The sequence below is a fragment of the Sander vitreus genome, chromosome 12 (assembly GCF_031162955.1).
Source record: "Sander vitreus isolate 19-12246 chromosome 12, sanVit1, whole genome shotgun sequence".
Taxonomy (NCBI): Eukaryota; Metazoa; Chordata; class Actinopteri; order Perciformes; family Percidae; genus Sander; species Sander vitreus.
The window spans coordinates 17,809,478-17,824,453 of NC_135866.1; the positions used below are offsets into that span (position 1 = coordinate 17,809,478).

Genomic DNA, 14,976 nt, shown 5'->3' on the forward strand with positions numbered 1-14,976 from the left:
GTGGCAGTAAAAACAACATCAATTTTGCTTGCCGATACCATTATGGAAACGCTTGAGGGGCAGCATGGTTAAAGTCTGAGGATGGGTGATAAACTTATTTTGTTTGTCTGAAAAAAAAAAAGGTGACATATGTACAAAAAAACAGAATAGGCTCAGGTAAACTCAGTTTTAATCTAAAAAATCCAGGAATGGCCTTTACTCAGAAATAAAAAAAAAACTACTATGGGTTATGCTGTCGAAAATGATTGTCAGTCCTTAATTAGTAAATGGAAATTTTAATTAATCTGTGCGCGTGTGTCTCTTACATAATTAGCAGCGCTGTCTGTCCCTTCGTATCGAAGCACGGCCAGGACAAAGCAGAGATACTCCTGCGGACTGGTCAGGGGCTTGTTGTAGAAGCCGTTGTACCTCTTCTCATCACCCACAGTGAAGGTGGTCGGCAGTGAGGCCAACTTGGCAGCAATGTGAGGCTTGGAGGAATCCAGGTGACGTCGGCGCCTCAGGGAAGGGCCTTCACTTGACTTCAGCAGCTGTAGAAAACATAAGAGAGCAAAGGTTTAGTTCAAGTTTGGCAACAAAGAGTTAAAGTGAGTAGAACCCTGACCTCTGATCTCCTTTCAGGGAGAAAACAAAAATGTAATAATACATCTGCCATTAGTAGAGGTCAAAGGCTCAATCTTCACAACAATCAATGGGACTTTGGTCAAGAAAATCTTTGTGGGTTGTGTGTGAAATCTAATTTATTTAGTTGAATATTTCTTTCTAATTTATGTGCATTAAACAACTTCCACCAACTTCTCTCAAATCTCAAAACGACAAACCTTTTGCATTCACACATGTCCAGGTCTGGTTCTAACTACGCCTCCAAATAAGAGTTAATGATTTCACACAGCTTAAATGCCCTTTGCTCAGTGATATAACTTTGCAAACAATGCAGCCAAGTTACGAAGTGAGCAATTAGTGCTTGCTCCAGCACACAATCTCAGCATGACTGCCAGCCTGCTTAATAAATGAGGAGGAGCATACAGCACTGCGGCATTGTGTTTTCAGCAGCATTTTGTTTTCTGTCAGTGATGTCTCATGTGCGGCTCCAGATGTAGCTTTATTAAATCATTATGTCGGAGGGAGGAGACAATGGCCTGCTCAATGTTTAATGACTCAGGGAGTCCCATCTCTCTCTTGGTCTCTTCTGCTATTTCTTCAGGGAGCTTGAACAATAGCGATCCAAACCAACGAGCCTCTCCGTTTACTTAAAAATTATGCTATTAATATTTAGGCATGTCATTTAGCTTCAATTCTCTTGTGAGTGCGGAAGACCTTTATTCGAAAGAATAATAAAGCAGTCATAAATCTTTATCCTAATTTAAATACCTTATGTAAAACTTTATTTGGAATTGCCAAACCCTGACTATAAAGACTATACAGAAAAATTAAGTAATGTGTAATTACTGTTTTGAAAACTGCCACTTGTTTAACATTTACATCAATAGCTATATACGATTGATTATTATTATTATTATTATTATGATACAAAGATTATTCTCTGTGCACTCAAACTGTTGGACTCAGCAGATGGGTACTGTCTGCAGACCTGGCATCCAATCAGGACATTCCCCACCTGCCCGAGTGAATCATTGTTTAAAATCTCTCTGCCCTTCCACACCAACCCCCCCCCCCCTTCCTGAGCCCAGAAGGGTAGAGTTAATTAGCTACAACCAGTGACTTCCTACCCAGTTGGAACAGGAGATGCTATTGGTGAACCATGACCTGGCACATTAGCATATCAGCCATCGTCTGGCACTCACCTCGTCCAGGTCCATCTCGTCTGGATTCTTCCACCGCCGCGTTGACTGGGACACCGGCACCACCACAATGTAGTACCACCTGCCAAGAAAAATAAAGCCTGTGTTAAGACAGACTGACTAAAGCACATACACGCTGAGATCAAAGTGGGCCAAGCGCATTCATAGCACAGTCAAAACATTCAGTAAGACATACTTTCACTGTGAGGCTTGCTGGGCTGAATTCAAGACTTGAGTGGTACACAAGCGGGTCCAACCAAGGTCGAACACCAGCAGATTGGCACTGCATTCTCCAATTAATGGCTAATCACTAAGAACATCTGCCATGTAGACTGGAACAAACACTATCCCAGAGAGAGGAGCTTTCAGCTAATAGAGAGCCCCATAGGACTCCTTAGGTTAATAGGACCAGCTATGTGACTACTTGTGTGTGTGTTCTTTTACTGCTATCATTATAAAGAACAAAAATAGAAGAAGAAGATAGACATTTAGGAGTTTAGGGTCAAACTAAGAAGTCAGGTAATGAATGAAGGAAGGTGCTTGTGAGTACACAATGTCCAAACATCAGTGCCTGCATTTATTTATGTGCTGGCTCTCTCTCTTGCTCTGTCTCTTGCGTTCTTTCCCAGTCTGTTTTCTCTATGCTCAAAGTTTTCCCCCCACTGCGGCATTCAACCACTTGTAAAATCAGCTGCTGCTGACAGTGAAAGCAGCTGCTCCTTTCCCCTTCTCTGCAGGCATAGACTGTGATTCAACAGTCAGTCAAGTCTGGGAATGGGAGAAGACATGTATAACAAGACTCCTCAACCCCCCTCTCTCACCCACACACACACACACACACACACACACACACACACACACACACACCTCTCAGTCACGTGCGCTCTTTGCCTGTCAATCTGAGCTGGAGCTTGGCCAGCCCTGTAATCTTTTTACCAATCAACCTTGTGCACTCCCCTACTCAGATGTTTCTGTAAGTGTGTGTCTGAAGGAAAGGCTTTACTCGTTGGGGTCAGGCACAATTCTGCTCTTAACAATTTGAGTCAAAAGATAATACAGCTTGAACTGCTGTTGAAAGCCTCGATAATCATCAGCCGCTGTGTCATAATGTAGGCTGAGATTAAAAGTTGAAGTTTTAAGTTTCAAAACAGGTTTAGTATTGACCAGATACAAGTGTGCCACTTGTGCTGCTGTTACTATAAGAAAGGTCGTTGAGAGTTGCAGTTGAATTAGCTTCTGAATGATAATGTTTTTTGGCCGGTAAGTGTAAATATTTCAAGTACAAATTTCTTTGTTTATTTCTTGTCTTGTTCTTTTGTAGTGTTTATACAATTGAATAATCAAAAACAAAATAAGCTACATTATCCCTTATGCTAATTTAAAAAAACAATTATTTGAGTCTACTGCCTATCAAAAATCATCATTTATTGGTGGATTTATGCCCAGAGTCAGAGCTAGCCTGTGCGTTCGCTCTAATGTGTCTCAGTACTGACCTGACACGTGTGGTGGTCTGGACCTTAGGCAGGTTAATGGTCATTTTGCCACCCTGAGCCTGATGTGTGCTGGGCTTAGTCTTGATCAGGTCAGGGGCAGTGCGGATGGACACCTGCTGCTGCAGACCCCCAGCAATGTTGCCCCTGCTTGTCAGCACAAAAGAGTAATCTGTGTCTGGCTGCAGCTGCGCGATCAGCTTCCTCTTCAGGTTTCCCTGCACTTCCACACTTTGCTGGTTGTACAAAATCTGTGAGCACACAAGGGAGTTATGGTTTAAATTAACATACATGCACAAAATGTATATCCTCCAGACAAATGCAATACTCTCTCCTCTTAGGCCCTCCCACATACACAGACACACACATGGAAAAAAGCAGAATGGTCCTAAGGGAGGCGCCCATCTCATCTGACACCTCATCTCATGTGCTTCAGTGTCACATTTGCCCATTGGTGCATATCTAATAGTTTTTTTACACTTCAAGTTGTCTTTGCTCCATTACCATGGGGTGGGAATTGATATAATATCATTTTGACAGATTATTACACCTCATAAATGAGCATGAATCTAGCTTTTTAGATTTTTCAGTGCAAACGGGGAAAGTCACTGCATCACACCTTGGTGAAAGTGTTAACAGCTGATAGTGTAGCGCTGAAATACAATTATGTTACAAATATATGTACAGTAGTGCAAGTTATACATTGTATTGTAGTAACAATGACCGAAATAGCTTTTCAATGACATTTTTTAAAATCATTTTTCTATTGTATTTTGGTAGTTAAAAATGTGTGAATCTACCATGATATAAAACAAAGTATTATAGTTTATAAAACCACTGAAAAGTTATCATTAAGGTAAAGTCTATGTCTATGTAAATTGTGTTCATGGCGACATTTCTTGAGTCTGTCCTTGCATAAATGGATGAGGATTCTTTTCAGGATTGCAGAAATCTTGGCACTCACCTTGAAAGGCACTTGGGATTTGTAGTTTGGTGGCAAATCCCAAGTGAGGAGGACAGATGTTTTCATGACAGCTTTGACACCAAAGTTCAGGGTGGGAAAATCTAGGGTGGGAAAATTCTTTGATTAATGTCTTAGTAAGACATTTTGTACACCACAAAAGTAAGTTTTGCTTGTAATAAAATGTCACACTACTGTACAGTACAGCAAGTAACCTCCTTAGTAAACAATGAAAACATATGACCAAACTTGACAAGCCACAGGGGGGTACCAAGAACATCAACAATCTCATTCACGCTTGGTTATAGAGCACATAAAAATAGCCTTCATCTCCCTAAGCCACAACGAGACATACACAACAGGCAGAGATCTCTGTGATTACCAAGATATGTATATGGCAGTGGGAGTGGCAACATGTGTCTTAAAATAGGCATCACACACAACTGGTTATAAATAAGAAATCATACATTTATAAGATTATAAAATGCATGAGGAGGTACATGCTCAGTATGCTTCAGATTTGTGTCTAATGGGAGAGAGGATGAGGAGGCATGGTAATGTGACTGTAGCGTGTAATGAGATTAGTACTCTATAAATCTATACACACAGTGCTGTACTTTACTGAGTGGTAGATGAGAAAGACATGGCACTGATAAAGACAGAAAAAGAGCCAGCTATAACGTTCAAAATATATGTTGTGGGCAAGGTTGCGTGTGTAGATGTCCGTGAGTGTGTAATGATTATGTGTGCATGTATTAAACCCTGAGTGTTTGTTTTCAAATCAAACACCTCTGGCATTTTTATGTATTAATGTCAGCCATGTGTCCTACCATTGGACATGGTCCTGCTCTGAATGCTGGGGCTGAGGGGTCCCCCGCCCTTACTGGTGAACGCCTGCACCCGGATGTCATAGGTGGTGTCAGGATTAAGGCCCTGGATAGTCATATGCGTGTCGGCCGTGCGGTTGGTGCTGTTCTGCTGACTGTTGATGTCCCTGTACACAACCATGTAGTATACGATCTTCCCGTTCCTTTCGGCTTGCAGTGGGGGCTCCCAGGTCAACTGGGTGCTGGACTGGGTCAGCCCTGTGACTTGAAGGTTGAACGGGAAACCTGAGGGTACGTCTTCAGGGGTACTGATCTCCTTTACATAGGCCTCGCCGATGCCTGCACGGTTACGGGCGCTGAGGCGGAAGACGTAGGTGGCGCCTCTGTGCAGCCCAGTGACAGTGTAATGGTCGTCAGTCTTTCTCAGCTCGCGTGAGGTGTAGGTTTCCTCATCAGTGCGCTTGTACTGCAGCTGGTAGCCCATCAGCTCCCCCACCATTTCCTTAGGCGGCTGCCACTGGATCAGTGCTGTGTTGCCCATGGTGGTGCTGATCATCATGGTGGGCTTGCCTGGCACTGAAAAAAGAAAGAAAGAATAAGTTGTGTTGTAATTCTTCAAAATATGCAGGAACTATCCAACCCTCAGATTAAATTTGAATAGTTCATAATTTTGGAAAATATGCATTTTTGGTTTCTGGCAAGAAGATTTATACCATTTTCATATCTGTTATAAATATATCTATATGTTAAAAATAATGCTACAGCCAGTAGCTGGTTAGCTTAGCTTAGTACTTAGACTGGAAACAGCTAGTACGGCTCTATTAAAAGACAACAAAATCAGCCAACCAGCACCTCAAAAGCTCACTAATACACTATGTATGAAGATATGAAGGTTACATGCCTTTCTCATATAACTTCAACACCAGTGAGTCATGGTAACCACTAGTCAGGGTGTTGAAGCTAACATACATGTAGCATGCCATTAAAACATGACATTCCGGTCATGCGCACAGTCTTATAATAATATTACAAGAGTACAGATGTTATCAGTTTCAAGCCTTAAAGATAATACCACAGTATTCACTGTAAACACATATTCTATGTCTTACATGATAACCCTGATAAAACCAACTCTGACCTGCTCCAGTCGTGGTGATGACTTTTGCTTTGCTACGAGCTCCGTCTCCCTTCGTGGTGTATGCTGCTACAGTGACAGAGTAAGTGGTTTCAGAGTGCAGTCCACCAATGATGGCCTCCTGCAAAATGGACAAACCACGAGGTCAGAGATCATAAGGAATCAGTGAGTCTGAGCGGGACCGCCCTAATGGCAAAAAACAAACAAACCCAAAACAAAACCCCCCTCACACAAGCGCCGATTGCCCTCACAAAACACACAGCACCAAGAGAAACCAAATTAAATTAAACCCCCTTCTTCATCCACTTGTAGTTTCCTGATCAATTTCCCTATAATAGGAAACAAAACATTTGAAGCATTTAACAGAGAAAGGTTTTAAAGGCACCCAACCAGGACCTGGAACTTTTCTTAGTCAAACCCATTAACCAACAAACCAACCAAATGAACAAGAACGTCACCAGTGTATCAGTGTTCATCCCTGCTACATGGATAAGCATGAGATTATATCCAGAGGAGTTTAGGATCATCACTACACTGCAGTCTATAAAAGCCCACAAATTGTACACTTCTGACTGTGGGACATACTGTAAAAAACTCTTCATAAATCTTAAAGATGAAAAATAACATCAGACAGATGTTACACTTTTTTTTTCTTTTTTTAAAATAAATAATTAAGTTTGATTCTTGGTATTTCTTGTCCTCTGGATTCCCATGCAAATTGGGTTAAACAGTCTCAAAAACACAGACACACTATGGTGGTTGAACAAATCAGTAACTTAACAGTCAGGAACAAACAGACAGCAGAACAACAACAACAACAAACAACTGAGGTAACACACCGTTATTGGTAACCTGCTGCAGTGCTGGCACTCACCTCACCAGACTGCATCAGTCTGAATAAAAACACACCCACACACGCTGGAATTAAACACACTAAATATGCATGCATGTCCGTACAAACCATAAATGCACATAATGATACACGCAGACATGAACACACACTCAATACCAAGAACAAACTAATGCCTGCGGCTTGAGCACACATGCTGGAGTTTTCTGTTTCTGACTGGGGCCACTGAGAGGACGAATACGCCAATGGCTTCAAGCCCTCCTGCTGGAACTCCTCGCAAACTTCTAATAATCTTGGAATATTATACGGCTTTGCCCTAATGCTGTTTCTCTAACTAATGAAGTTTTAATTTCCTAACCATAGAATAACATTTAATAGTGTATATAGGCCAGCTCTGTTTGACAATGCTTTTTTACTGCCCTCTCTTTAAAGGACATTTGGTTTTCCCATACTAGCCTTTAAGAGAGACAGGGGAGAAAATGCTAAATTACTGTATCATAAAACCGTTTTAACTTTATGGAGGACGTCTCATTACTTTAATCATACAAAATGGCTTTAACAGTCTCAGCAGTGGCAGCCGCAGAGATCTTCTTTCCCCTATTCTGGCAAGGTCAAATTGGGTCTAGTAACACTTTTGAAACTCAGCAGAAATAGAAAAAGCAAGGCTTCAAAGTATAGAGCAAATGCTTAGAGCAGCACCAAAGGGCATTACAGAGATTATCAAGTCGACTAGTTATAAAAATGGATTCTTCTCTACAAGCCTCCCTACACCAATATCCTCACTACTGTAGAAAATGGGCAGCAATGTTAAAACAAATACATAGGCTTCAGAATTTTTTTTGCTAAAGCGCAACATTTGAGTTCAATTCAATTCAGTTCAATTCAATTAAACTGAACATTTGAGTTGTGTTCTATTTGTGTTGATTTGCCTTAAAAATGCCATAATTATCTGAAAAAATTGGTTCAAAATCCTACTCCCTGTGAACATGCCATGGGTCAACAAGAAATGCTAATGTTTTTGCTGTTGACATCTGTCTCTTGGTAGTCACTAGACAGACTACTATTGCCTAAACATGACTGCTAAATAAATAATAAAGACGTGTGAATAGATCTGACAGCGTCTAGCTCTGTCTGTCAGGTGTTAATCAACACATTAAGAGGAGAGGGAGAGGAGGCAAGCCTGACTCATGCCTTGTGGGTGTCCCTGAAGAAATCTGGCCATGTGTGGTGTGCAAACAGATTTCTGTTTAACTGGCTGTTAAATGAAATGATCTGCGCACATCCCGCTTGCTCTTTTGTGAAGAAAGAAAACATCCATTGTTGCTATATAAACAGATGACCAAAAAAAAATCAGCATCCATCAACCTTTGCAGCTGGTCACTAGATCAATTAATCAGTTCTGTGAGAGAGGAAACTAGTACCTACAATTTCTCAAATTAATTGAATGAATGAAGACAACAAACCTTTTTTTAAACAACCTTGCCCCTGTTTGAATGCAGTATTTTTATTCTGGCAGGTTTCTATTGAATTTCTGACTAGGAACATTAAGTGGCTCTGCATTTATACTAGTGCAATATGACGTCTAGGAGGTAATAAGCCATAACAAAGGGCTGCGTGACAGCCATGGAACAGTGAGCTGCTATCCAGGCAAATGAAAAGAACATGAAAGGCTGGTGGCAATCTTGGAGATGTGTGGAGTTGATAAAACACACAGCTCCTCCCCTCAGATAGACATGTCATTTGAACAGTAGGGGAGACAGCAGGTTAGGCGAGCCTGATTAATGTCAGCATCACACTGGGATAGTGACACATAGCCTTTGACTGCACTGTACACTCAATGATGGGGAAAAAGGCTGCATACTTGCTGAAGTAAGTGCCTCAGATTTGCGTGAATGCCCAGCCTACAAGTTTGTCTTGTGGTAAAATGTTGAAATATTAGACTTGTATGCAATCATCAGTTGAAATAATCCTCATGCTTTGTGGTTGTAGTAGTTCTAGAGAACACGCATGCATGCATGCATGCATGCACGCACGTGCGTGCACACACACGCACGCACGCACGCACACACACACACACACACACACACATACACACACACACACACACATTAATATAAAACCCAGGAATCATCAGGACACACACCTCTTGCTGTGGTTATGATCTTTCATGAGGATTCACACCAAGTGGATTACAAGCATGGCTTACACAGAAATAAACAAACACACAACTCATAATCCAAACAGGCAAGCACACACAGCAACCCCAAATTGCAGAGGGGAGAAGAGCCTGCCCTGCAAGACAACCCAGCAGCACACATGAGGGTTACTCACATGCTCGGTGGACTCCTCAATATTCCACTGATGGAAGAGAAGACACAGGACACAGGATGGGGAGAGAAATGAGTCAGAGACAACAAACAGGAAAAAAAGCACTAGTCTTTTTTTCACTCAAAGACAGATGCAATGTAGGTGTCAACAGAGTCATGCAGTAGGAAAAAAAAACACAGAGGGAGAGTGTGCTGAAAGTGAAGGAGTAAAAAAAAGAAGGAAGTTGAGTGGCATAAAACAAACTGTGTAGCCAAGTTGAGCAATGGTTGTGAAATGTATTATTGCTTATGATGCACTGCCTTGTTTCCCATTTTCCTATAAATCTAATAAAAACCTCTCTCTTCCTTAATCACAGAACACCTCTATTCAGTATGATAACTATCTCACTGTGGACATAAAGCATTAAATATGCAGACTCTCTGAAGCATTTCCTCTTTCCTCTTTGCAGAAATGGAGGGAGGGCTTTTTATTCATTATATTTCAATATGTTTTCAAAATGTTCTCCTTTCTCGCTGTGCTTGGCCAAGTGATTCCCAGGGCAAGTGAAAGCCCATTTCGTGCCGCGGGGCTCCGTTGGTGACGAGCGTGAAATCCTATTACCAGTGCTGCTATGCTAGCCCTGTGACATCAAACCCCATCGATGCAGAACGCAACTGCTGGTGTTTACCAGCAACTCGCTCCAGTTCAGCTACTGCAGAAGAGTTCACCGATGGGTGGCCTGGCTGACAAGAGGCAGGAGAGATGACACTTGTGACAATGATGTGGGACAAAATGGAAAACACATAAGAAAGGGGGCCTGAAGAAGAACGGTGGGTGAGGGTGGTGGCGGAAAGCAATTACATTTAAACATTAGGGTGCGTAACTACAAGAGCTGCTGGTGGAGTGGGGAACACTGGGATTAGGGAAGGAGAAGAAGTCACCATAAAGAGTTCTAGCACCTAACTTACAAAAAAATATGGTATCAATCCATGCAGATAGTTATATATGGATAGTCAGTCCAATATCAAAACATTGTAAGGTGAGACTTGGCTGTTTGTCATTATTACCATAAGTGTACGATTATGCAGCTGTTATCATGAAATAGAACACTTCTTTTTGATATGATTATTTCTGAAAATTACTGAGTAATGCTGTTTGCTAAGTTTACATGTAAGTTGACTTTTCTGAAGATGAAAGTTTAAAAAGGAGCCTGGGAGGCGCTGAACAACACCTACAACAAGCAACTACATCAATTTATCAGATTTTCTTCTTGTAGAAATAAGCTTTTGATTATGCCTGAGCTTTGTTTAATGTAGACCACCAATACAGGCCAGGAATTACTTTATAAATTTAAATCTCACTTGCAATTTTGGCAAGCAAAATTGCAATTAATGTAATATTTCAGCCCTTGAGACAGATACATTAAGCAAATCAAATAAAATCTTTTTGATACGATCCAAATACCATGAAATGTAATTGAGAAAATGTATTTTTGTAATTTAGGTGAACTAGTCCTGTAAGAAGAACAACATGAAGTTTATACAGTAGACACATGCTTTCAAGAAAGAAAATGTCAGTGATGCCTGCCTTCCTGCTTTCCCTTCTTGCCTCTCCAGATTTTCACAAACAAAGGGAGTGAGCCTTACACACTACTGATTTATTGTGCAGAGGAGAGATGTGTTCATCATCCTCCATTGACTGTTGGCATATGAAAAGACAAAAGACACAACTTCTCTGCCCTCCTCCCTGTGAATGGGTCTTCATCAACAGCCAGCTAACTGAAGCATAAGCTAGGCCTTTGTGCGACTGGTCGATACACTTCACGCATTCAAAAACTGCTGCATCATGCTCCCCCGATGCAGCACTAAAGAGTACCATTTAATAACAGCTGCTACTTAACTCCATCAATAACAGTTTGCAACGTGGCTAATTGCTTAATTTGTTTATTGTTGATTACGCTCAGTATGTCAACAGAGCAGCAACCACATTAAGGTTTGCAAGAGTTCCTACAGTATCTCATCTTGGGCTTAATCCCTTTCTATCGCAACTGTATTTGCTTTCTGCTTAAATCCATGGGAGAATTATAAATTATCCCCCATTTATATTTCGAATGCCAACGCAAGCTGAAAACACATCATTGCTGATAAGCGTCGTTTGTGGAAACGGAGCGGTATAATTTGCAGGCGGGTGAATGCAAATGTGATGACATGGGCTGAGATGTGTGGCTATAAAAATGGGAATGAGGGGGGAACGAGTGATCTGGAAGAGAAGGAGCTGTCATGATTGATGGAGTGAAACGGGCTGAGGTGCTTCTTTTCTCAGATTCACATTCAACTCCAATCTGAGGCAGTGATGGCCGTAGACGCAGTGAGGCATGGCCTTACTCGCCCCCACTCACAAACGCACACACACACACACACACACACACACACACACCACAAAAACGCTTTAGTGGTCGAACAAAATGAACCTGGAAAAGTAGTGCTGAATAAAGGCAAACTTGTGCAGAAAGGCAAACTTGTATAGAACATGTATAGAAACACAGACAGTGGCTAATGGCCTCAAACTCAACTTTTATAGATGGCTATGTGAAACACATGAGCCTAGAGGTGGCTGTGAGCGCACAGTGATAGAGCAGGCTATGTGGTGTGTGGTTGCCCACTCAGGTTCAGGACACTTTCCCAATAGAAGCATGGTTGGAAAAGGGTCGATAACATCACACCGTAACATGGTCTCTGGTTTAAATTTAGCAGGGAAATGAGGGCACTGTGTGGGCTCCTGCTTGAAAAGAAAAGAGGCGCTTAAACTGCCCACGCACAGGCATGCTCTCCTAGCTCTCCTCCCAGTGTTTCAGCTAACCCTGAGAGAGGGTGAAGAGGAGAGAAGGAACTAGAAACAAAGAGACAAAGACAAGGGGAGAGGTTATAGTGATTTTGACACAATCTGCAATCCAACCAGTCTGCTTAGATTTATGATTGAAGCCTAAGGTGAGGTTGTGCCATATTATTGAGAGCCCTGGAAAATGTGGATTTTTCTTTTCCTCCTGGCAGGCTTACTGTGCATTCAATGCAGGTGAAAGGGTGGATATGGAACTGATTTCACAACACATGAGGCAAATTCTTGAGAGAAACACTATGGGATGTGCCAAAATAGGTTTTTTTTTCTTCCTGTTATTCATCATCAATTACAGGTGTGCGTTTGTGGGATCTGCATGAGTCTGGGATGAGTCATGAACTCTTCTCAGCCAGCTGGAACGCCTACTGCAAGGTTGATCTAACAGTGAGCATGTCTGCTCATGTTATCTTCACTTTTTTTCCCCCACTTGTTTGTTGTCGGGGTACGGGAATGGAAAGATGTGTGAGAAAAAGAAGGATTGTTCTAAAAACCAGTTGGGTGAACGTGGATAAGGGAGCGTCGGCTGACTGTGTGGTCTTTAATGACGTCTGGGCAGGTCCTTGCAGGTTGGCTACTCAGTGCTGTTTCATAGAAAACAATCTGTTGAGATCACACAATCAAGGGTAAACAACCCGCACGCAAGTCTCTGGTAATTACTCAACTGGCTAGGGTTCAAAAAGAGGACACGAGAGAAAGGGAGTTGGAGGCAAAAGAAGAAAAGGAAAAACGTAGGAGGAGGGTGGAGAAATTCAGGTATCTGCCAGGGAGGTATCGGTGAGTTTGAAAGGTATCCTGGACACCAAAATGGAACATGAGCGCTATCCTGAGCACGAAATTGCAGTGTATTTTAGTGTTTATTGTGTGTGAAGCTGGCAAAAATGAGACATGGCAAGGAGTATTGTTTGCACAACAAGTAGGGTCATGTTCAGTGCAGTTTTCATAACGCAAAAAACAAAGTCACGCTAAACATGTCCAAAACACTTCCAGGAAGACAAGCAGCCACCATGTTTTTGTCTTCTTTCAGACCAAATGATGCAGACCTGGTTGTTAACCCCCGTACTACACAGTCAGATAACAATGACAATGAGGTGTAAAGACATGGACAGGCGATATCAGCCAGAGCCTTACTTACAGTTATTCTCAGCTCTAGCTGGCCAAAAGTCCCATGTGCCACTTCGGTGGCTTGACAACCACGCAAAAAAATACTCATTATGTATTTAACACTGAATGCCCGGGCAGTTATACAACTGGGATCCACAAGCTTCTACTTAACGTCACTTGGGATGTAGCACATCTGACACATCATTTCAAGGTAACTTTGACAGTGCAGGCTCGTGTGTAATGATAAGACTTAAGACAGCGGGGTGTTTGCCAAAGCAAATGAGGGTTAATACCAAATGCTGCTAGGAGATACATAAAAAGGTTGTTGGGATTTTTTTGTGGTGTTCCTGCGGCCAGGGAGCGCTTACTTGTTCAAATGAGATGTTTTTGCAAGAGGCCATGGGGGGTGTGAGTGAAAGCGTGTCCGTGCAAATGTTACTCCCGGCAAACAATCAGAATGAGGCTTTTAAGCTGGTGTCTCCTCTCCCAAAGAGAGGGAAAAAGTGAGAGTGGGGATTTTTTGGGTTTGAAGATATTCATGAATCTCTGAATCCCTCTTAAGGATTACAATCTCTCATCCATCTCATGGTGTCACATAGCTTTTGGCGATTTGAAGCAGCCTGCATTAATGTGTAAAGGGCAGTGTCAGGAAAATAACTCTAATTTATAAACATGGTAACAAGGCAGTGCATATGTATTACTGCTAAAACCGGCAAAGAGAGGTGCATTGATTCCACTAAGCCCCATCCTGATGTTGCACATATAAAATATTTAATAGCTATTACTGTAGAATTAGAATGGATCTTGTTACGACAGCTAATCCAAAGCTGTGGGAGCAGGGTACCAATTTAGAGTCAAATGTCACATGTGGAGAAAGATGAAAAAAGAGGGGAGGGGAGGGGGGGGGGCACTGCAGTCGGCAGAAAGAAAATACCATGTGTGTCACCCGGTATGGGGGAAATGAAGTGTGAACTCAGAGAATGGAAAGGAATACGAGAACGGTGGAGAATGAGAAAAATGGGAAATGAACACAAGACAGCTATAGACAGTGAAATAGAGATATAGAAAGACTGGCCAAGAGTAAGACATCATCTAGTACCTGTGCCTCTGGCAAGGCAACATCCATGATGTTAGGCTGGCCTCGTGGTTCACCGTTTTCAAGTCGAGAGAAGATGACTTGGTAGCCTCGGATTTGGCCGTGCTGCTTCCCCTGCAGGGGCGGCTTCCATGTTACCCGGATTGCTGTGGAGTTAATGGCCTCAACCTCCAGCTTCCTGGGGGGTGCTCCCGGCACTGGAAACCAAAAAAGAGAGAGAGAGAGAATGCAGAATGCAAGAGTAAGACAGAAAGAGAAAAAGAGAGATGGAGGGAGGAAATAGTCAAAAATATGCTGAGCTGGTGATTTTCCTCGCTTCACTGTGTTTTGTGATGAGGAGCCAAAAACTATCAAAATAATGACTCCTAAGTTTTTTTTATAGACTTAAAGATTATTTTTTGGGGCTTTTCCCTTTATTAGAAAGTGGATAGATATGAAAGGGGGAGAGAGATGGGGAACGACACGCAGCAAAGGGCAGCAGGTTGGACCCGAACCCTGCGCCGCTGCAGGAC

At 42.2% G+C, this 14,976-nt stretch overlaps 1 protein-coding gene across 3 annotated transcripts in view; it reads right to left on the reverse strand.

Moving 5' to 3' along the window:
• Nucleotides 1-14,976, reverse strand: part of ptprfb (protein tyrosine phosphatase receptor type Fb) — a 180,385-nt gene that overhangs the window by 45,711 nt on the left and 119,698 nt on the right. For 2 of the 3 annotated variants that reach the window (XM_078264242.1, XM_078264241.1), the window contains exons 12-19: nt 14,468-14,661; nt 9,397-9,423; nt 6,219-6,336; nt 5,084-5,656; nt 4,257-4,357; nt 3,296-3,543; nt 1,806-1,884; nt 306-530 (exon numbers count right to left, since the gene is read on the reverse strand). In XM_078264242.1, coding sequence (XP_078120368.1) covers nt 306-530; nt 1,806-1,884; nt 3,296-3,543; nt 4,257-4,357; nt 5,084-5,656; nt 6,219-6,336; nt 9,397-9,423; nt 14,468-14,661 — 1,565 coding nt within the window. The remainder of the gene's footprint in view (nt 1-305; nt 531-1,805; nt 1,885-3,295; nt 3,544-4,256; nt 4,358-5,083; nt 5,657-6,218; nt 6,337-9,396; nt 9,424-14,467; nt 14,662-14,976) is intronic. The other variant, XM_078264243.1, reaches the window with a different exon arrangement.